The sequence below is a fragment of the Coniosporium apollinis genome (genome assembly GCF_000281105.1).
Source record: "Coniosporium apollinis CBS 100218 chromosome Unknown supercont1.14, whole genome shotgun sequence".
Lineage (NCBI taxonomy): Eukaryota > Fungi > Ascomycota > Dothideomycetes > Coniosporium > Coniosporium apollinis.
The window spans coordinates 437,972-458,663 of record NW_006913276.1 but is presented as its reverse complement, the minus strand read 5'-3'; the positions used below and the strand labels follow the sequence as shown (position 1 = coordinate 458,663).

The 20,692-nt window shown below is 55.7% G+C and overlaps 9 protein-coding genes across 9 annotated transcripts; 4 read left to right on the top strand and 5 right to left on the bottom strand.

Moving 5' to 3' along the window:
* Positions 1-811: 811 nt before the first annotated feature.
* Positions 812-1,663, bottom strand: W97_03534 (minor allergen Alt a 7; the record flags this gene model as incomplete). Its single annotated transcript, XM_007781430.1, has 4 exons — positions 812-913; positions 999-1,401; positions 1,457-1,542; positions 1,637-1,663. The coding sequence occupies 4 exons, from the start codon at positions 1,661-1,663 to the stop codon at positions 812-814; spliced, it is 618 nt and encodes a 205-aa protein (XP_007779620.1).
* Positions 1,664-4,420: 2,757 nt separating this feature from the next.
* On the bottom strand, positions 4,421-5,941 carry W97_03533 (uncharacterized protein; the record flags this gene model as incomplete). Its single annotated transcript, XM_007781429.1, has 2 exons — positions 4,421-5,568; positions 5,632-5,941. 2 exons carry the CDS (start codon positions 5,939-5,941, stop codon positions 4,421-4,423), a joined length of 1,458 nt encoding a protein of 485 aa, XP_007779619.1.
* A 1,639-nt stretch (positions 5,942-7,580) lies between these two features.
* Positions 7,581-8,063, top strand: W97_03532 (uncharacterized protein; the record flags this gene model as incomplete). Its single annotated transcript, XM_007781428.1, has 3 exons — positions 7,581-7,682; positions 7,779-7,893; positions 7,975-8,063. 3 exons carry the CDS (start codon positions 7,581-7,583, stop codon positions 8,061-8,063), a joined length of 306 nt encoding a protein of 101 aa, XP_007779618.1.
* An 838-nt stretch (positions 8,064-8,901) lies between these two features.
* Positions 8,902-9,378, bottom strand: W97_03531 (uncharacterized protein; the record flags this gene model as incomplete). Its single annotated transcript, XM_007781427.1, has 3 exons — positions 8,902-8,975; positions 9,065-9,254; positions 9,358-9,378. The coding sequence occupies 3 exons, from the start codon at positions 9,376-9,378 to the stop codon at positions 8,902-8,904; spliced, it is 285 nt and encodes a 94-aa protein (XP_007779617.1).
* A 520-nt stretch (positions 9,379-9,898) lies between these two features.
* On the top strand, positions 9,899-12,070 carry W97_03530 (uncharacterized protein; the record flags this gene model as incomplete). Its single annotated transcript, XM_007781426.1, has 3 exons — positions 9,899-10,033; positions 10,083-10,910; positions 10,964-12,070. The coding sequence occupies 3 exons, from the start codon at positions 9,899-9,901 to the stop codon at positions 12,068-12,070; spliced, it is 2,070 nt and encodes a 689-aa protein (XP_007779616.1).
* Positions 12,071-13,569: 1,499 nt separating this feature from the next.
* On the top strand, positions 13,570-13,992 carry W97_03529 (uncharacterized protein; the record flags this gene model as incomplete). Its single annotated transcript, XM_007781425.1, has 1 exon — positions 13,570-13,992. One exon carries the CDS (start codon positions 13,570-13,572, stop codon positions 13,990-13,992), a length of 423 nt encoding a protein of 140 aa, XP_007779615.1.
* Positions 13,993-15,444: 1,452 nt separating this feature from the next.
* W97_03528 (uncharacterized protein) lies at positions 15,445-15,821 on the top strand (the record flags this gene model as incomplete). Its single annotated transcript, XM_007781424.1, has 2 exons — positions 15,445-15,555; positions 15,678-15,821. The coding sequence occupies 2 exons, from the start codon at positions 15,445-15,447 to the stop codon at positions 15,819-15,821; spliced, it is 255 nt and encodes an 84-aa protein (XP_007779614.1).
* Positions 15,822-16,461: 640 nt separating this feature from the next.
* On the bottom strand, positions 16,462-17,305 carry W97_03527 (uncharacterized protein; the record flags this gene model as incomplete). The annotated part of the gene is made up of 2 exons (XM_007781423.1): positions 16,462-16,988; positions 17,095-17,305. The coding sequence occupies 2 exons, from the start codon at positions 17,303-17,305 to the stop codon at positions 16,462-16,464; spliced, it is 738 nt and encodes a 245-aa protein (XP_007779613.1).
* Positions 17,306-18,451: 1,146 nt separating this feature from the next.
* On the bottom strand, positions 18,452-19,531 carry W97_03526 (uncharacterized protein; the record flags this gene model as incomplete). The annotated part of the gene is made up of 3 exons (XM_007781422.1): positions 18,452-18,990; positions 19,041-19,104; positions 19,385-19,531. 3 exons carry the CDS (start codon positions 19,529-19,531, stop codon positions 18,452-18,454), a joined length of 750 nt encoding a protein of 249 aa, XP_007779612.1.
* Between the last annotated feature and the right edge of the window lie 1,161 nt (positions 19,532-20,692).

The window sequence follows — 20,692 nt, the reverse complement described above, 5'->3', positions numbered from 1 at the left end:
ACTCCTCGCCCTACTCAGACAACGGAAATAACATTTTCTCATAGGTAATCTCTGAGAGGACAGTGATCTCCAGAACCTCTGTGTACGGTTACCAATATGTTTTGAGGTCGTGGGGAAGTCGCTGGCCACGGACTGGGGCCCGCTGAGTTATCCACTCCTAAAAGCACCACATCTGATATCGTGGCAGGATCCTGTAATTAACGCTGCGCAAGCGACTACTCAACTTCGCACCCAGACGTATTACAGGTCGCTGAACTTAGTATCATGCAGGACGCCTCTGGGCTAATCACGTGCTTGCGTGATGCGCACATCTGCGCTCCTTACCGGAAACTCTAAACCACCGTTTTGGCTGCTTCGGCCCGCGTCTCCCTCGCGCGCCGTTGGAGAGCGAAGGCCGATGCGGCAAGGGTTCGCTCGGTCTTGGAGCGCTCGGTCTCGGAGAGTTTGTCGAGGCGGAGGAGAGTATTTAGGCGCGTTTGTCCACCATTTTCGGGTGAGAGGCGCCTTTATCAGGCGCCTCAATCACTAAGCTCAAAATTTTCAATATCGTTGTTCAAGTTGTCGTCATTTCAATTCGTATATCTACCCAAAGAGACCCGAGAGATCATAGAATCGAGCATTTCCCCGGAAGACCACAAGGGCCCTCCCTATTCGCGTCCGCTTTCTGTTCCGGTGGTTCCGACAAAGGCGCGGTACCATTCTGGTGCGTGCCAGCAACAGCCGTAGGTCTCGACTGCTGCTGGACCGGCCTCTCTTCAACGCTTCTCGCTGCACCTACCGGCGCCACTGCTTCCGCCCTGCCGCCATCTAGTCACTCGAAGTTGACCTTCGAGACGGCGGTGTAGAAAGCGTGACCCTGCTTCTCCGCAAGCTCGAGCTCGTTCTTAGTCGGCTGGCGCGAGCCATCGGGGGCCTGCCCAGCTGTCAGCACAGTCCAATCGCTTCGACTTCCCTGCTTGCGCTGCGGCAGGCGGATAGACAGGACAGCGGAAACTCACAGCAAAGGTCCCTGCGCCCCACGGACTCCCACCCCTGACCTCATCCAAGTTCGCCAGCAGCGCAAACGTCGTCTTATACCCGAGCGGCACGTAGATGATCCCGTGGTGGGCGAGCGTGCTCATGGCCGAGATGACCGTGCTCTCCTGCCCGCCGCCGGGGGTCGCCGTCGAGACGAAAATGCCCGCGTACTTGCCCCAGTACCCGCCCGTCTGCCACTGGTGGCCCGTCTTGTCCCAGAAGGCTTTCCACTGCGCGGGGAAGTTGCCGTAGCGCGTCGGGATGCCGAAGAGGAAGGCGTCGTATTGCTCGAGGGTGCTTGGGTCGTGCAGGGTTTCGATGTCGGTGGATTTCGGGGGGGCGTGCATCTTGGCCAGGACATCATCGGAGAGGGTTTCGGGGATTCTGTGGGTGAGGTGGGTTAGTGGTGATGGATGGGGAGGGATTGAGGGGGAGGTACTGGTAGAAAGTACAGGTCCCACCGGCGGCTTCGATGCCGCGCTTCTCGGCTTCGGCGAGCTGCTTGATGTGGCCGTACATCGAGTACTGCGCAGAGGTGGTCTGTTAGTACAACATGGCTCAATGGCTCGGAACGGTCTGCTTGTGCCCGGGAGCACCGGATCGAGCCGGGAAGACGTACGAAGACAATGGCGACCTTGGGAGCCATGGTTAATTGCGAACCTGAAAGCGAAAGGGTTTCAAGCGATTGAAGATGAGTCGATGGTGGTAGATGTAGCTGTGGTGGGGGATGTCGTGCCCTCTTTATTGATGTTGCAGCCCCGCCATGCACGGTCCATCTCCCCGAACAAGTACCTTGCAGCTTCAGCTGCTTAACAAATCCTTAGAAATGCTTGTTAATTGCCAAATCCGTTGACTAGAGCTGCTCCCCTAGGCGGACTCGCCTGCATAATTGCGCATTAGATTGGTGAGCTTCGAAACTAACGCCATCCCATTCCAGACCGCCTCAACACCTATCGGGGTCTTCGAGCGTAGGTCAAATCTGCCCAGCACATCGGGCAGGGAAGAAGTGTCACCGTAAATATCAACTTTAGTATACAATCACTATTTATTGGTATGGCATGATTCTTAAAAGTGCTTAAACGTGCGATAGGGTATAGAGAGTATCTTAGAGCATTTTAAACCTTAACAGCTTCTGAAGGACTACTTTAATGGTGGTGAAGAAGGTGGTGAGGAGTGGATTTACGGTGCGGGAGTGATTTTGCGGTGACACTTCTTCCCTGCCCGACGTGCCCAGGTGTTCTTGGAGAGCAAAGGTCATCAATCGTGATCTACTGCCAAGCCGGGCAGCCCTTTCCGTCGCCGGCTGATAACTTAATTCTCCGATTGGGACGGGATGAGTCGTTTGCCGTGGACAGAGGAGGAGGCATGGTAATTAACTATGAATTGCAAGGGGAGGAGAATTGCACAACAATGACGGCCAAAGGACCACCATACCGGCACGACTACGAACAATATCACCTTCGGAGCTGAGAGGCAGATACGTCAACTAACTACGCAGTTGTCAACCACGTCACATCGCCAACGGCAAGGGATGAAGTACCGGTACCTAGGTGGTTACAAGGACGCTCTGAGTTACAAGGGCTTCAAGGTTTTTTGCTGTCTGCAATCGACGGCTGCCAAGCTCGTGTCTCGAAAGAAACACAAGATGGACAGAGAGCAAGGATGGATGGCTACTGCAAAACGCAAAGCGCGTCACGTTGGATTCGCTGAAAAGGGACATGTCCGTTTCAGCAGCGCATCAAGCTGTGGCGGATGCTTTGGGAGAGCAGAATCTGTCTCATGTCAGACGGACAGCTGCCTCAATCAGGATAAGAACTGGTGACAAGTGGAGGCTGCTGGGTGCGCCGAGCCAGAACTAGCTAAACGGAGCAGAGTTGAAGGAGTTGAAGGAGTTGAAGGAGGCAAATGCAATGGCAATGGCAATGGAATAATAGAGTGCAATAGCAGTAACTATAAAACTACAATCACTATTTCTTCCGACAGTGCAAAGTGACTAAATGTGCGCTTCACCGGGCCAAAGGCCGAGGGCCAACGCGGGCGGGAGCCAAAGCAAGGGACGTAACAGCTGACCAATATCCCTCTTCAGCATCCCAGCTCCAGATTCAATATCTACCGTACTTGTACAAGCCATCTATAACTGAAGACATGCGAGGATCGAGCACAATTCAATTCCCAAATATATAAACGCTTTGGACGGAGCAGTACTGTAGATCGTGGACGCCCGCATACAGTGGCCTTAGCATCAGCGAATGTCGACGGTAGACAACTGCTCAGTCAAAGGCAAAGTATAAACATGATATGGAAGATGATGTTGCGACACATCGGTCACCCGTGACTCCGAGTTCAAGAACTTTATTGCTAAACACAACCGGACCACCGGATCTGCTTACGCGTTGTCTGGAGCTCGTCATGGGAGCTGAGACACATGGGCGGTCAATAACCAGGTCCATCTTCGGGTTTGGAATAACTTCCTCACGGAATTACATTTGGGTACTGGACCTACTCGAACGTCTTCTGGGGTGCGTTATGGGATCCGAGTTGCGTGGGCTCTCAATGCTCAGGTCCATTCGTGGATCTGGAACAGCCTCATCGCCGATTGCGTTTGGGTGCCGGACCTGCTTGAGTGTCTTCTGAGAATAACCTGTGGAGTTGAGGCCCAGATGTACCTAGCTAGTCCAGGGCATCAGTCGTGTTGGCGACTTCCGGCCTTGAAAAACGCCTTCTTGTCAACTGCATCTGCTGCGCTCTCGATCTCCAATCGATACCTAGGTATGCACCTGGTGACAGACGTGGGTTCTCGCGCATTGTGGTGATTGACCCGTCGGCCTTCTCACCTGCCATGTGAAAACTGTACTGGGTAGACTGTAGGATTGTACACAGCTAGCGTTGAACGACTTGGACAACTACAAACGGCTTAGTAAGGAGTCTAGTAATGAGATCAAGCTCATGTGGAATACAGATGGCTGCATGATACGGTGCTAGTAAGGTGGCAAGATTGGAGAATCAAAGCAAGTGAACTGTAGGGAACAATATAGGGCTCAAGACTATCGGCTATGCTTCGAATGGATGCTCACATTACTGATGCGATTAGAGTTAAAGTACAGTACAAACAGCAAGCTAAAGTGCTGCAGTAGTCGCCATCGCTGATAACTCCACTTTTGTGGGTTTGACCGTGAAAGATGCCAGATGTCGTAACCGCATGCCATCATAAAAAGCACTTTTTGTTCCCGCCCCGGAAAGCAGATCCCGTATCCCGTGAGCCTGGGTATACCGAGCTGAATGCAAGTTGCAGTCTTTCGCTGTGCAGGTTCCCACAACGCCGTCGCTAAAAATCAATGAGTCATTTTCCCCCAAGGAAACCGATGAGCCAGTTTTCCCATGAAGCAAGCATTGGTCGTGTCGTTCAAGAATCAATCGAGACCCAGCGCCTCCGAGCGCCGTCCAGGAACTCCTCTTCATCGACGCGTTCGAACACATCCTCTTCATCCTTCCCGTAAAGACCAGTACTTCCATACGGGCCCTTCCGCGAGAGGGTCCTGGTAGTTGGCCAAATGCCGCTCGAGCCGAACTCCGAAAGCTGGAAGTCGCCATGCACAGCCTTGAGGTGTGGATCAAAAATGAAATCCGCAAAGAAAAGTTCGAGCGTCAGCTCGGCCGGAATGTGCGAATTCCTACGCACAGTAATTAGGTCACGTGCTGCCTGCAGCACGCTCTTCAGGGTGTCCACCGTGGCAACGCTGCCAGATGGGGCGTTCTCGCAGCCGCACAGATGTAGAGCCCGGACTTGGCAGTCGCGCTGCCAGCGGACGTTGGGGTTCGCAAACAGCGCGGGGCACATGGAGGGAAGCGAGATGGACATGTCCTCGAGGCGCGGGCAGTTTGCGAGGATCTCGCAGAGGTGCTCGTTGTCGGCGGGTGAGCCGGGGTGTGGATGCCAGAAGCCGTCGTTGGAGCGAGGGGAGTGCTCTAGGACGCGGAGAGTGGATTGAGAGGATTTGATGATGGCCAAGACACCATCAATCGTGATGGTTGATAGGCACGTCAGATGGAATTCCTCAAGGTTTGTTGCTGTGCGAGCAATGGCGTGGAGATCCTGATCGGTGATGGGCATGAAGGTGGTGTCGCCAAACAGCTTGAGTTTGCGGAGGTTACTGAAGTTCACCATAGCGGACTCCAAAGGCCGCAGGTCAACCTGGTTGCTTGGCTCCATCGCCTGCATCTTCGGCATGTCCACTGCTAGCAGCTCCAGAGATTGTAGGGTCGTTTGACGGCCTCTGCCGAGTAGGCGTGCCCAGTCCTGTCCATTCAAGTGCCGGAGCGCCGTCCATGGCAGGCTCGCCGAGGTGAGCATCGTGCAATTTTGCAGGGTCGAGTGGATCAGCACATTTCGGTCGAAGTCGTAGAAGCCGTCCAGCCACATCCGTCGGACATTCGAAGCTATCTGCGGATACTTTGACAAAAGCTTGGCGGTCAAGCTCAGAGCCTGGAATGGGTCACGGCGAACAGGCATACCGGAGGGCTTTTCGATGAGCTCGTAGGTGCCATAGTTCTCTATCACGGGTGTTAGCAGTCGTCGCCTGCGCCTAGACAATACTTCCATACTCGAAGACGTACCCCGCTTGAGTGATAGCTCTGCCCATCTTTCGGAGCCCCTCCATCTCCTGATGTACAGATCCCTCAGCGAGTAGTCCAGCGCCCAGTCGTGCCATTTCCCACAGACAGCGCGGATCGAGGCCGTCGCGTCCCACTTCAGCATGTCCGGAGGAACGTGTCCGCGTACATATCGCTGGAGTGGCGTCTTCTGTAGCGGGAGAGGCGCCTGGCTGAGGCCAAAGGTGAAGGTGACTCCGTTGTGCTCGTTGATCTTGGCCGCCTGTTCGAGGATTGCGGAGAGGATTTCGGTAGGGAACTCGTTGATGTGCATTAGATTCGCCGGTGGGTTCGAGTATGTGTTGGTGGTGTAGGGGTTGAGGTGTAGACGTGTCTGACAATGGACAAAGGTGGCGTTTAACGAAGGGTATCAAGTGATGGTGCAGACAAGGAGTTGATTGAGAGGCGGAGGCTCTCTTTGACCTTTATGTACCGCCTGACACACAAATGAGTCGTAGACCCTGGACAGACTTTTCACTTCACGGTATGGCGGAAGCATCCATCGCGACCAAGCTGGCGGTAAGCTTTCTTGGAAATCGCGAACCACGAGACCACGAGCTAGTGCCCGATTGGCGGACGTTATGGCGAAGTCCATTTGCAGTGGCACGAATGACTTCAAAAGCGCGCTGTTGCGCTGGTTGCTGTGTATTTTTGAGGAAAAATGGGGGTAATAGCAACTCAACGGAGCATACGCAGCCGTGTCATCGACGCCTTGGCGGTGGTAAGCCGACGAGGATGAGCTAGCCGGTCAGCCGCTCGCCGCAGGTTGAAGGCCGAGTGTGGTCACATGGCCGGAGGAAGCGCCTGACAAAGCCGGGGAAGGAGCCTTCTCGCAGTTCTGATTACTAAAAATCCAAAAAAGTTACCCCCTCGAAACTCCTTTCCCCGCCTCTTACGCGACGACGTCAAGCATCGTGACCATCGCACAGGCTCCGGTGGCGCCAACCGTGATTAAGCTTGACACTACAAAACCACCGCTCTGGCACTCTAGTATGTAACAATGCGAAGAACATGGAGATCTGCTCCTACCATGTGTGCTGGACAGAGAAGACGACAAAGGGCCGCGAGAAATACCAAGGTACTTGTGGACATCAAGGTAGATAACCGGACACGGTTTCGTGATCGAGGATGTCTTAGGTGATGATTGCAGGAAGTGGTGCAATGTCTAGTCCTTCCTGTCATATTGAAGCAGTCTTGCTTCTTACCCTCAATATGACCACGAGTCCAACTCAATCGGGGATCCGGTACTGGACAAGCTACCGGCTTAGATGCGGCAACGCGCTGTTCGAATGGCCTTTGGGCGATGGTGTTGTACTCCGCATAGCGCTACCAGCTCACCACGTTGGCGCAGGTCGCTGCCGGAGACCCGTGCCCTCTCCGCAAAGATCTTCCCGTTCGCCTCGATGAAGCGCGGAGGTTGGAGATGTTTGGGCTCAAGCGTCGGCCACTTCCGAGGAGTCAAGGAGTCGCGTCGCACCCAGAATACGGGCGTGATATCATGTGGTCTTCCTTACCAGCGAAGGCACTCTCGTTGTTCACGCTCACTTAATCCTTGCCCTCGAGATGCAGCGAGCCATGCGCAGATGGACTGTCAGCGGAATCAACCTGCTGAATGTTAGCCTGGTAAATAATGAGCCAAGGGTAGTGCCATGCATTGATGTGACTTTGGTAGGCTTATATCATTACTATGCATAACGTTACTATGGAGCAGCCTCCTCAAAAAGATCCAATGTGCGAGTCTTAATGTCTTTAACTTCCTCACTCTTTGGGAAAGTCAATTGCTTCTGTCTGCATCTCTCGCTGCATCCGTCATTCGCTATAGTATACGTCCTTCGCTAGCTCTTCCTCTCGTAAAAGTGCTTATATAGACGATCCAATTATTTCTAGTCTTTCGCTGTAATACCACATCCACCATGCGTGCCTCCATCGTACTCTCCATTCTCTTCTCCGCCGCAACCGTCGTGTATGCGCAGACTCCGGCCGAGCTCGCCGCCCAGATCCCACACTCGCCGTACGTCCCCAAGGCACCTCTCCATCAATTTCCAACAAACCGCCACCGAACACTCACCCTCCGCGCCTGAGAACTCTGTAATGTAGCCGCCCTCGAACAGACCGGCTGCGGTCTAATCAACTACGCCTGCCACTGCACCTTCGGCGACTTCCTACGCGCCACCATCGTGCCCTGCCTGCAGAACAACTCGACCTGCACCGCTGCCGAGATCCAGCGTACGTCATCCTCAGCTCTACTTGCATTCATCTAAACAGAGTATGACCGTACACGGGCTAACCACCCCGGCTGTACTCCAGAGTTCGCCGCCATCCCCCCAGGATCTGCGCGGCCGTCAACGCCACGGCCAACGCCACCGCGTCTGCTACCAGTACCGGCAGCCCCGTAAGGCCTGACGCAAGCAGCACTGCTATGCCTTTCGAGGGCACAGCAGCGGTTGAAGTGGTGGCAACGGCGTTAGAAAACTGGTGCAATCGCTGCTCTTGGTGTGGGACCCTTTCTGTATACGCCAGAGGCTTGGGCTGCGTTCCTGGTGGGTGTGCATGATGCTGCGGCTTTTGCAGCCGAAGTTCTTATCAGGTAGATGACGGGATTGTTGTTGGTGGGGGTTAGAGTGGTCAGGATGAGATTGGATTGTACATGACCTCTCATCATAGACTACAAGTAGCCTCGACAATACCAGAGCTCTGCATCTGTTGCGAATGTCAAGACCAAAATGACTGCAAATAAGCCGTGTTGTTCGTCGTGACAGTTCTGAATGCTCCACCACCGCTTTCCTAATACTCTTACGGCACAGCAGTGCCGCGCTTCTGGACCGATAACAAGAGCTCTGAGATTGTTTAAGTTTGCTGCCGAGAGCGCTTATGCCTTGCTCATTCCATGCCTGTACGGGTATTCGACAACGGCTCGCAAGTATTCGGTGAATTAGTCCCAAGCCCGAACACTCAAATCCCAAATAGGCATCGATAGCTTATTGACGGGGAACCAGGCTTGGTAGATTAAAACAGCAGCCGCTCGAAGCGAGTATAGATGGTAGGAGGCTAGGTTGGTATTGTACAATACGTACAGGTGACACAAGGTCAATGACAAGCGGCTCCAACCGCCGCGCCACTGGATCCTCTATATCGTTCTCGTTACTCTCAGCGCACCTCGCATTACTACACGCGCTGCACTGCACCCAACTACCACCGCCCCTGGGTCGTACTCCTCCCTTCCCCCAGCGCATTCTATTTCTCCCCCGCTTGCTTCATTGTCAAATACGCCTCCAAATCGAACTTGGGGTCCATGGGATCCGTAATGACTGCACAAGGCAACATATCAACATCCAGACAAGCCTGCACAAAACGCAACTTCGGCTTCGGCAGCACCGCTACACCAGGGCTCACTCACTGTCTCCTCCCTCCGTCTTGCTACTCTGCGGCATCGTCTTCTTCATATACGCCGCCTTCGCCTCGCTGATCAACGATGCTTTCCGCTCGTAGTCCCGGTTTATCTGGTCGAGCTTCTCCTTCGCTGATATCTTGCCCTGGTAGTAGAGACCGTAGAAGACGCCTAGGCCGAGCGCGGACCATCGGAGGACCTGCGGAGGGTGGTTGTTAGCTTCTGGTATTGCGGTCGGCGGCTGCGCATGGGATTGGACGCGCCAATGGCTGGGTCTAAGCTGAGGGATGGAGGAGGCGTACGTTTACTCCTGATGATGCCATCGTGGTGGTGGGTGGGTGAGGACCAGAATGCACAGAGTGCCGACCGGGTAGATCTAGCAGGAGGAGCGAAGGGTATGCGGAGTCGAGATGTCCGAATCGTCGCAGCAGTGTCGTGTGGCCAGCGCAAGGTGCTTCCCTTGCGATTGAAGAAGTTGGACCTCAGAGCGGGTCTTCCCGAGCTGTCTCGGAGAAACTGTCACGCCGCTGTTGAACCCCAGATTCAAGACAACACGTAGGTAGAGCGGGTAAATAGATCTCCATTCAACGCGTCTTTGAGGAGCTGACAAGTCGGTGAGCTTTTCCATTGCGCCAGTGTAAATCCAGAAGCGAGGGTCAACGCGTCAATCCACGACAACACCTCCAACCGAGCCGTTATTGAGTAAAAAGCTACGGGCACCATCGCCCATATAGTGGAGAGCCTCGAGCGCCCTGACCTGCGTTGATGTCGAGAACCTGCAGCAAACTACAGAGCCTGCGATAGTGGCCGTTTCTGCGGACTACAAAGCGCCAGACGATAGCAATGGACCCTGCGGCTAAGGCGAGAAAGGACGAGATTGCGGCCAAGAGGGCCAAACTCGCTGAGCTGAAGCGTCAAAGGGAATTGCGCACACAGGAAGTCGATGCAAGCCGCCAACAAGCTGCCGAAGCCGCTGCGGTAAGCCCCCAATTCCAGAGATAATGGGTGCACTGCTGATGCTTCTCAGCTGGTTGCGCCCAGGCCGAGCCGTGCTGACCACCGCAAAGACCTAGACTCCCTCATATCGAACCTTGTCGGCAACAGATCCAGCTCAACAGGCCCTCGAGATTCGTCTTCGCCGGCACCCGGACGAGCCAGCAGGCCTACGTCGGTTGTGAGTGGGGGAGAGAATGTTGACCCTTCCACTCCGCCTACCCAGGCGCACCCACCGGCAGTCGTAGAGCAGACACTCTCCATCGCCCCTCTTACTATAGTTTACGAGGCTCCCGCAGATTCGCAGCCCGAAACCGTCACATACAACAGGGCCGTGCAGACATCGGAACCGTGGGAACCACAACGGGACCGCTCCCTTGATTCAGACGATGACTACGGTCTCACGCCGTCGAAGAAGACTCCGCGGGCAAGCAAGCGCCTGAGCCGAAGAGAGCGGGAGCGGGATGAGGAGCTACGGCAGAACATCAGGAAGGAGGTGGAGGAGGAGCTGAAAGCCGCACGGCAGCTTCCAGCAGATGATTCTACAGCAATCACAACCGCCGCGCAAGAGAGCGTCTCAGCACGGATCCTGACGGACGAGGAGCGCAATGCCGAGGAATCATCAGCAGACTATCTAGCCTTCATAGAGAGGTCAACAAAGGTCGCTGAACGAGAACTAGAGGAGAAATTTGATGTTCTTAAGGACTACGCTGTAAAGGGTCTAGAAGATGCGGAGGACGAAGATGACGGATCCGGAACCACAAGAGGCAAGAAAGGGAGACGAGTACGGGAAGTGGCGCAGTTCTTTGACGAGCGATGGTGTTCGAAGCGTTGCGTTAGCGACATCGCCTTCTCTCCGAAGGTAAGCTACCCACGACTAGAACACAACGGCAGCTACTAACATACTACATATAGTTTTCGGAGCTCATTCTAGCCTCCTACACGCGGAACAGCTCAGCACCACACGACCCAGATGGCATCATACAAGTGTGGAACATGCACACGCACAACCGACCCGAGTACACCTTCACCTCCCAATCCGACATCCTCACCGCGAAGTTCTCTCCGTTCCACCCGAACTACATCATCGGCGGCTGCTACAATGGGCAAGTAATGGTCTGGGACACACGCGACCGCTCCGCAGCTCGCGGTCCCGTGCAAAAGACGCCCCTAACCAGCTCTGGGCACACTCACCCCGTCTACTCCCTCGACATTGTCGGCACCCAAAACGCAAACAACATCATCTCATGCTCTACCGACGGCGTCGTCTGCAGCTGGAGCATCGGCATGCTAACCCAGCCCCAAGAGTACCTCGAGCTAACTACCCCGCCACCCGCGAAGACAGAGGACATGGCTCCCACGTGCATCGCGTTTCCCAAGTCGGATCCGACATACTTCCTTGCGGGTACGGAGGAGGGCACCATCTACCCCTGCCACCGCTACGACCGCGCAGGCGCCAAGGCAGGTGTCGACGCCCGTCTAAGTTACAGAGGCCACGCAGCGCCCATCATGAGCCTAGATTTCCACCCCACGCGCGGCGACATCGATCTCGGCGACCTCGTCCTGAGCTCAAGCATGGACTGGGGCGTCCGGCTGTGGAAGTCTCGCCCCCCAGCGGCCAATGCAGCGAACAGCGTTTCGGGCGCGCAATCCGCAACCGCCCTCATCGAGTTCGTGCGCGAAGACGTGGTATACGACGCGCGCTGGTCCCCGGTCAAGCCGGGCGTCTTCGCGCTCGTGGATGGTGGGGGAGGGGTAGAGTTCTGGGATCTGAACAGGGACGTCGAGGTCCCAGTCGCGAGGGCTGTGCCGAGTGATAGGGGCCCGTTAAAGAGGTCGTTGAATAAGGTCGCCTGGGAGCCGCAGGAGGGGAAGAGGACGGCGGTTGGTGGATTGGATGGCGTGGTTACGGTATTTGAGGTCGGGGCGGAGCTGGGCGGGTTGGAGGGCGTGAGGTCGGAGGAGTGGACGGGGGTTAAGAGGCTGGTGGGGAGGCTAGAGGGCGCGGTTAATGGGAGGTGAAGACGTGCTTTACGAAGGCATCTGAGTCAGGACGTGCGGCAATGGTATACATGATCAAACTCTGCGGTCATTGAAAATCTAGGAGCACACTGTCCGTTAGTCCTTGTGCTCGTTCCAGGCATTTGGCGGAGTCTTCGGGACCAGTCTATACCAGCTCCTTGCGCGTGGTCTGAATCGCTGGATAAATTCCTTTCTAGATTGCATGGGGCGCTCTTTGAACATCTGTCCCATGAGTCAATCAGTATCGAGCAGGGTCGTCAAAGTCGTCAAAGTCGTCAGACGCTCTTGGGGCGCGGCCACCTCGAAAAGTGCCCCTCAACCCTTGTAACGTTGCCTGCTATCTGCAACGCATAACAGGGTGTGACAAGCGAAGCAACAGCTCGTGATCCACGGACGTCCCAGTTGTCAACCACGGCCTCCACGGTACAAGCATTTCCCTGTGGACCTCGATGCAGAGCCGCACGCTTAGCCAGGTACGATGCGCCAGGGCGTCCACGCGGCAGCCAATAGGAGATACTGCGAAAGCCACGACCGCCCAGATCCCCGGACTGACCGATAGCCGTCCCCCCTGACCTCTCCACATCCATGAGATTTGGCGCCGGCTCCACAGCCCGTCCACGCTCCTGCATTATGAAGAGGCTGGTCTTGATTGATTGAAGAGCTCCCTAGAGCACCACAATATGAAAAGTTGACGGGCGTACTATCCGTGGTGTGCGATGCGCGTTCTTCCTGTCAGCCATATGCAGTGTCTGTTGAACCTCTGCAGCTCGCCGTCAGCTGAGGTGCATTCCAGACTTCGGTAGCCCATGTCGAACCAGACGGCTTTGCTGAGGGCCAATCATCAGCAAGCAAAAGGTCTTCTTCAACCCTTAGTCTCCAACCCTTATGCAGCTTTAGGCAGTTCAGATTCCAAAAGTCTCGTCTGGGGCTGAATCTCACACCCAAACTACGCCGATTAGCGCCTGTCATGTTCGTCCAGGCTCTCGGGGATCGCTGCTTTCAGCTGCGCAACATTCGCTGTGGCTTGCCGATCCGATCCCCACCCACGGATCGCATCAATAGCTAATCTTCAAGCTTCGACAAACGCCGCCTAGAACGGTAGTAGGAGCAGTTCGTTCGTCCTGAACCAGGCACAGTGCGCTTGACAAGCTTGACGGCTGCAGCAGGGCAAGCGATCCCGCCTTGGTTGGCATGCACGCCAGGACGCCCGGCGCCGAAGATGCGATGGATTGACCACGCTGACGAGAAGGCTTGAGAGGCTGCCCGCCACATATGTATCTGCATCCGTGTCACTAGAAAAGGGCAGGCTGGGAATTAGTCGTACTCCGTACACGAACACTTTCATCTTCACCACGTCCTCTCAGCCTTACAACTTCCTGTCAAAGCTTGATATACTCACCAGTCCGCCTCTACGAGCATAGCTACCCAATCCAGTCCCACACCGTAAGCATTGTCACTCGGGTCCAGGGTACCCGTACTCACACATCGCAGACCTCAAAATGGAAAGACCAAACAAGCGAAGATCCATCCGCCGCTCCATCTCCGACTTCTCACGGGCCTGCTTCTTCCCCAGCAGCAATCCCGATACTGACTCCCTCCCTGTGCCCGCTCGATCAGCCGCTACACGACCGGCGGTGACACGACCAGGACACGTACGACTGGCCTCGACGCCCGACGTTCGACAGGATGCCAGAGACTCCTCATCGATAGAGATGGTCGAGAACGACGCGAAGAAGCAGAAACGAGCATCCTATGTTCCTCGACATGCGGCTTCGTCGTTCATGGCGTCGACTACGCCTTTGACGCCTAAGGAGATCAAGCGGAGATCCATGATGGCGTCGACGATGCCGAGCACTTCGACTTTCGCGGTTGAGAGTCTGGATGGTAGCGTTAAGGCAGCGAGGCGGAAGACGATGGTGTAGACTGAATCGGGTAGTCTTACTAGCTTCGATGGGGGATACTGTTTTGCTGCGTATGCGGTTCTAATCGCGGTCGCGCTTGGTATATTAGATCTCAGGGACGTCTAGTTTTTCGAGTTGATATGATGCGTCATCATCATCAACAGCCTGTAAGACCTTTGAGGTTGGTGTAACGGATTGGAGGAGGACTTTTCGGCATATCACTGCATCCTTGGGTAGAGGCGTATCGCACTTGCGCATAAAGTGTCAGGTATACCCCTTAGTTGTATACATGTTTCCACGTAGCAGTTGCTAACTTGGCGACCGTTTGCCTGTGAAGTATACGAAAACATACTCAAAGTAATATTGACTAAATGCTCCGTGTCTGATGCTCTGAAAACACTTCGGGAAACCTAACTTGTGTGATGCCAGCATATGTCAAAGCAGTTGCATGGCGGATCGGTTCCTTCACTCCAACACTTCGGGGATATGACACCATCTTGACTGGTAATTGCCAGCCAGTGCATCCAGATGCAAATAAGACGTACCTCGATTGAATAGCGTAGGAAACCATTGACCGGAACGCTTCCGTCCCGGCCCACTCGCTCTCAATCACGTTGGAAGGGCCGGAGGCGAATTGAGACACAACTCCGAATCTCACGTCCGTACAAGCCGTCGCTCATGCTGATCTGATGCTGAGTCAAGATTCGACGTCGTTGACCTTTGCGGTTGTACAGCGTCTGCTGATATAAAGATTTCATGGGGAAGGTGACGCAGCGAGAACTGGTCTAATGATAGCACATGATGGCGCGCCAGACGCTTCGATGCTCTCTGGGAGGATCCGCACCATCCACCCCATCGTGCCTTTTACCCTGATGCACCATTGATGAGGTGTTCTAACCAAGCATCATCTCACATGGCCAATCCGCCAGTCTCGGATCACATGCATCTCGCAGCGGCCCGCAAAAGCAAACCCCCCGCCTCGGAATGGGTTTCGCAAAACCCCATCGACGGAAGAGAAACACCCCGAGGTCCGTCTCAGCTCACGCCGCTTTGCCCCTCCATGACGTGCAACCACCAACCGCGGGGCGTCCCTGCCCCGCCGTCATCGAGTCTTGACGAAATGCCATCCAGAGATGTTCGCCAAAGTCAGCAATCACGGGGGCAATGAGATCGGAGCAGCCACCGAGGCGTTCCTAGCGGACGAAACAGCATGCTGCGAGTCGAGAAATTTATGGGGCTGCACTGCCACTGGCACACGTCTCCGACATCACCACTCTCCGAATGTGGAGCAGTAAACATGACGTTGACGGCTCCGAGATTGGCGTGCTTTACGTAGGAAGACGCGCGTGGGGGTCGGCTGATTGATATATAGAGGCCTTGCCGTCCTGCTCTGCGTTTCTTTCCTCATCTCAAGCCACTCCATCAATATCTCACACACCCCAAACAACAACCACAGCAACCGAATCAATCATCATGCAGAACGACGCAGGTCAGGGTGCATCCCACGCCACCGGCGACTCCAAGGTCCCAGACACCATCCAGGACAAGGCCCCCAAGGGTCTCGAGGAGAGCCTCCCTAACTCGGTATGCCTCCTCCCCTTCTCCATCCCCCATTGCCACTTCCCCGTCTTCTCCTACCTCTTCCGTCTTCGTTCCCCCACCTCAATTCTCCTTCTCCCAACAACCAGCACTAATATCCCATCCAGGTCCACGACACCGGCGACCAGGGTCGCAAGACGCACGCTCTCGGCGACGGCGAGGACAGCAAGGTTCCCAAGGCCATCCAGAAGGCCGTCCCCGAGAAGCTCGAACGCGCCCTCCCCAACAAGATCCACAATACTGGCGACTAGATGCTGGAGTCATGATTTGACGGCCTAAGGACACCTTGGAGGGTTCCAGACATTGGGGTCATTTCCTGTAATATATTAGGGAATATGGGAGGATATAGGGCAATGAAATGGTTGCAACCTGACTCGTAATGTTGTGATCGCATGCGTGATGGTGCTATGTGAGGACTCAAACGAATTAACGTGGGTTGTGTTCGATACTATTGTAATACCGGCCCTATCCGCAGCGACGCGTACAAAACGAAACATTGTTGATGTTTAGTCTTTGAAAGTTCCCACACTGTACCGCTCAATTCTAGCTCTACGATCCTCACATCATATAAGCAAGCACAAGAACAAGGGAGCACAATGGCTTGACAGGTATACACATCATCCACCTGCTTGACCATCTAACGTACACAAATGCGCTGCGGCTATACTATGATGCAACCTCCACGCCGAAGCAATCAATACACCCACCCCTCCACCGCCTTAAGCATAGATACAAACCCAACCCCAACCCCATAGCATCCAGCGTCACACCACACAGCCTCCTGCGCCAAAGCCCGCAAGTCTTCCAAACAGCCCGCTAACCTCCTAGTCGAAACAGCGACACCAACCCCACAGCCGAGCGAAGAACAGCCCCGGCCAATGCAGCTACGTCTTACAACACAAGCCCCACGCCCGCAGCAGCGAGGACCATCATCCCGCCCGCGACCCGCTTGTTCGCCACCGCCGCGCCCGACGGCACGCTCGCGTTGACGACGCTCTCCGCCGCGCTCGTCGCCGCAGCCGCAGAGCTGGACCTGGCCGCCGTGCTGCTCGAGCTAGCCGCGCTGGACGCGCTCGACGAGGCCGCCGCATTCATAGATGTCGACGTCGTCATCGAGCCGGACGTTGATGTGGAACCGGACGCCGATGTCGAGCCGGACGCCGCGCTGCTCCTGCTGCCGCTGCCCGTGGCCGTCGAAGTCGGGGAGACGCTGCTCAGGCTGGGGATGCTGGACGTGGCGCCCAGGGAGAAGGCGGAGGTGGTGCTGGCGACGGTGTTGGAGGACTCGATGACGAAGAAGGGCGTGTAGTTCACGAGGGTCGGGTCCGTGTCGGACACGATCTGGATGGTGTAGTCGCTGCCGCGCGTGACCGAGGGGTCGGGCGTCCAGGTGTAGGAGCCCGTGTTGGGGATCGAGGCTGTAGTGATAGTGTTAGCGAGGAACTTGCACGCGCGATTGTAATGGTGCGGGGGGAGTTGGGCTTGGTTAGAGGGATTGAGCGGGATGGCGCATTGGAGACGTACTGGCTATCGCCGCACCGCCGTCCAGGCTGCTGGAGGCGCCGGAGCGCAGGACCAGCGTCACGGTGCCGGGGGTCGTCGGCTCCCATGTCACGGTCGTGGGTTCGCCGGCCGTGAAAGAGAAGGTGCTCGGGATATTGAATGGGTTCGGCGCATTCTGCGCGTTGGCGACAGCGGCGGCGAGGCCGGCGAGGACGATGGCGAAGAAGCGCATAGCGAATTGATTACTGTTGATGCTTTTCGCAGGAGTGATGATCAACGCGAGAGTCAAAAGTTGCTGTTCGGGATACAAGCTACTTTGTTTTGATGTGGAGATTGGCAAACAGAGATGAAGAAAGGATGGCGACAGCAATTAGACTGCAACAAACGAGAGCGGGAGCGCGACAACGGAAGGAAGCAAGCGACAACGTGAAGTGCGACGGCCGGCTGAGCTCTTTCCCCCTTCGAAATGGAATGCCGTCGGGGCAAGCAGCTGCGGTGGCCCTAAATCGACGGCCTCGATGCTCTAACCAGCCGCCAAGCCGTTAAAGCCGCATCGAGGCGTTCGGCGCGCAGTTCTGCACTGACCCGCCGTCGCTGAGGCCGGGCGAAGGCGCACGGAACAAAGCTGGAGGGCCATGGGGGCTGCCTGCTTGGAACTGCGATACTCCCTGCCATGCTAACAGTAGTAGCTGCGCTGCGTTATGTGGCCGGGCGCATGGAGAGAGAGAAGAGAGAGAAGAGCTTCACGGTTGGGTGTGGCTCTTGCCCTTCCAAGGTGTCGCATCCCCACTCTCTGATGCAGGGACCGCTGCAGAGCACCGACGCCGGGGTCACGAGCTTAATTTTTCGGCCTCTTGGGGGTCGGCCAACCAAACCTCTCGCAGGCCTGCTGCTTGTCAGTGCTTGCGCAATCAAAATCCCGCCATTCGACGAGCTTCACGACCAAGAGACGGGCGTGAGCAACAAACAGCGTCGCATGCGTCTTACGCGGTTGTGATGGCATGGAAGGCTGTAAGGCATGTGTCGCCTTGGACAGCGCTTCAACGGCGTCGCACAGGGGAACACAAACGTCTGCCTGCTGCCTCACCGTTCCACTGCTCCCGCCTCGGTCGCGCGAGAAGCTGTCAAGGCACAACTGTGACGTGCGCAACACAAGTTCGAGGACATAGCGGACAGACGCCTTCCGTGCTCGTAAAAAGATGCGCGTACTACTCATTGAACCCATTGAATTATTAAGCTACAAGAAGTACAACCCCACCCCGATTAGACATTGTCGCAACCAACGAAGATCAACCGCAATGCACATTTCATGCAACATGACAAATCCTCCACGTTCTCGAACAGCTCCTTCAGTATACACCCGCCCTCAGATGCTCGGCTATAGATAGGCCATGGCAGCAACAGCGCCGAAGATGAGCGCGAAGGGGCTGGCGTATCCGAGGCCAGCAGCTGCGTTGCCACTGGGCACAGCGACGCCGCTAGACTCGGTCGCGGAGGCGCTCAGAGTGGCCCTCGACGTGACGGCACCAGACGACGCGCTGCGGGTGGAGGTGAGGGTAGCAGTCGCCATGGTGGTGTTCCTGGCCATGCTCGTCAAGTTGCCAGTGGGAGCTACAACTGGCGTGGTCATGGTCGCGTTGGTGATGGCAGCGAGCGTCGAGTTGAGCGATGCGATGACGGACTCGATGGACGAGACCTGGGAAGCGACGGATGCGGAGCTGGTGATGGCGGCGAGGACGGAGCTCGAGGAGGCAGAGGCAGACGAAGCGGACGAGACGGCGGCGCTGTTACCGCCGGAGAGGGAGATCAGGCCGGAGTAGTTGATCTGGTTGTCTTGCGTGATCTGGAGCGCATAGTCTTCGCCGTCGGCGAGGGAGGTGCTGGGGATCCATGTGTAGCTGCCACCAGTTGCATCCGCTGTCAATGCAGTTAGTGGTGGTTCGGGTGGGACTTGGGGTGGACCTTACAGGTGAGCTCCCCAATGGTGTTGAGGTTGTTGGGATCGCCCTTGCGCAGCGTGATCGTGACAGGCTGTAGAACAGATTAGCTGAGTTCACCGCATTTAACCTAGTATGATGGCAGGCAATTGTGCGGGAGATCTGGGCGCTTGCAGCGAAGCCCGCTTCTGGCTGGAAACCGCAGTGCCTTTGGTCTGCGTATTGGACGGGTTCTTCTTGAACCCTCTCACGCAGGGCGTGCTAGCAATCCAGTGACTCCTGGATCCAGGGACCGACGCGACATAGACTAGCCTCGAATCTCTCTACAGTCCCCATGCGCTGCCATTTCGTCCTTAGCTCGAGAATGTACTCACTTGGTCAAGGTCGGGCGCCGTGTAGGTAATAGTATAGGTGTTTCCGGCAACAACCTCAGACGGCACCGAGGTGAGGGCGAGGTTTGTTTGCGCAAGAGCCGAACCGACGAACGCGGAGGCAGCGAGGATAGCTTGGAAAAAACGCATTTTGATGTCGAAGAAGTCGAGCTTGAGTACTACAGAATACTAGGTTTTGTGAATACAGCAAACTGTTCGTAACGACCGTTATTAGCTACTGCGCGCGGAAGTGGAAGAAGCGAGCGAAGAGGAATGGAAGATGTGAAGAATGTTTCTATGGGGAGCTGACGACTACTTACGGGCTGTGTGCACGAGACGGGGAATGGAAACCTCGGAATGCTTTGCGTTTCAGGCTGCCGGCTAACGAATGAGGCCGTGGGGCGAACTGGACAAAAAAAGAACGAATGTGTAGGTGGTCAGTGAGGCGAAGGGAGAGAGGAAGGCAAGAGCGAAGGAGGGTGGGTTTATGCAGCTGCTCCAGCGTCGTTCGGGGCCCAAATGAGAAGGGGAGCGCTGGGATCGCGAAACGGGAAGCAAATCACAAGCTTTGCCAGGACGCTGCAGCTGCGGAGCTGGGTGTCGAGCGTTGGCGCTATGCCACTTACAGCAAAGCTCAGAGCGCCGCTGCGGTTAGCCTTGTCACAAGCGCTGCTTCCCCAGATTCAGGGGCTCGGAGGCCAACCGCCACTCAATAAGCCGTTCAATCGACATGCCAGAATATGCAATCCCCTCCCGCGAGCGTCTGCTGTGAGCTTGCATCGTTGATGCTTCCATTGTACTGCATTGAAGCAGCAGGATACCTGCTCTATGCGGTCTGATCTGGGGAGCCGCGTTCTCTAGGGTTGGCCGCCTGCGCCTTGCTCGTGTCAGATCCAGAAGCTCGGCTCGTGGGCTTACGCGAGCTGATGCACAATTTCCGCATGCGAGAATGGCTGGCCTCATCTGGGAACAGGACAACGTGGCCCCTGAGCCTTATGGGTTGACATCACGTGGCGCAAAACGTCTTCTTTAGTCAAACTTCCTTCGCTAGGGAGCGAGGTGTAGAGGGTTGTAGAAGAGTCACAATTGATCCTACTATTGTTCGCTTTAGGCATCGCAAACTTGGGGTACGCCTTAAGCCAGCGTTAGACGCCGGGCGGACAAACAGTCATCTGATTTTGGAAGTTCAAGCAACGAGTTGTCCTGTGTAGCATATCCTGAGCCTTACATAGCCTTAATGCTACTCCCCTATGATGTCCTCTTTATGCACGCTAGATTTCTGGCTCCTGCCAACACTGATAACGAAGGACC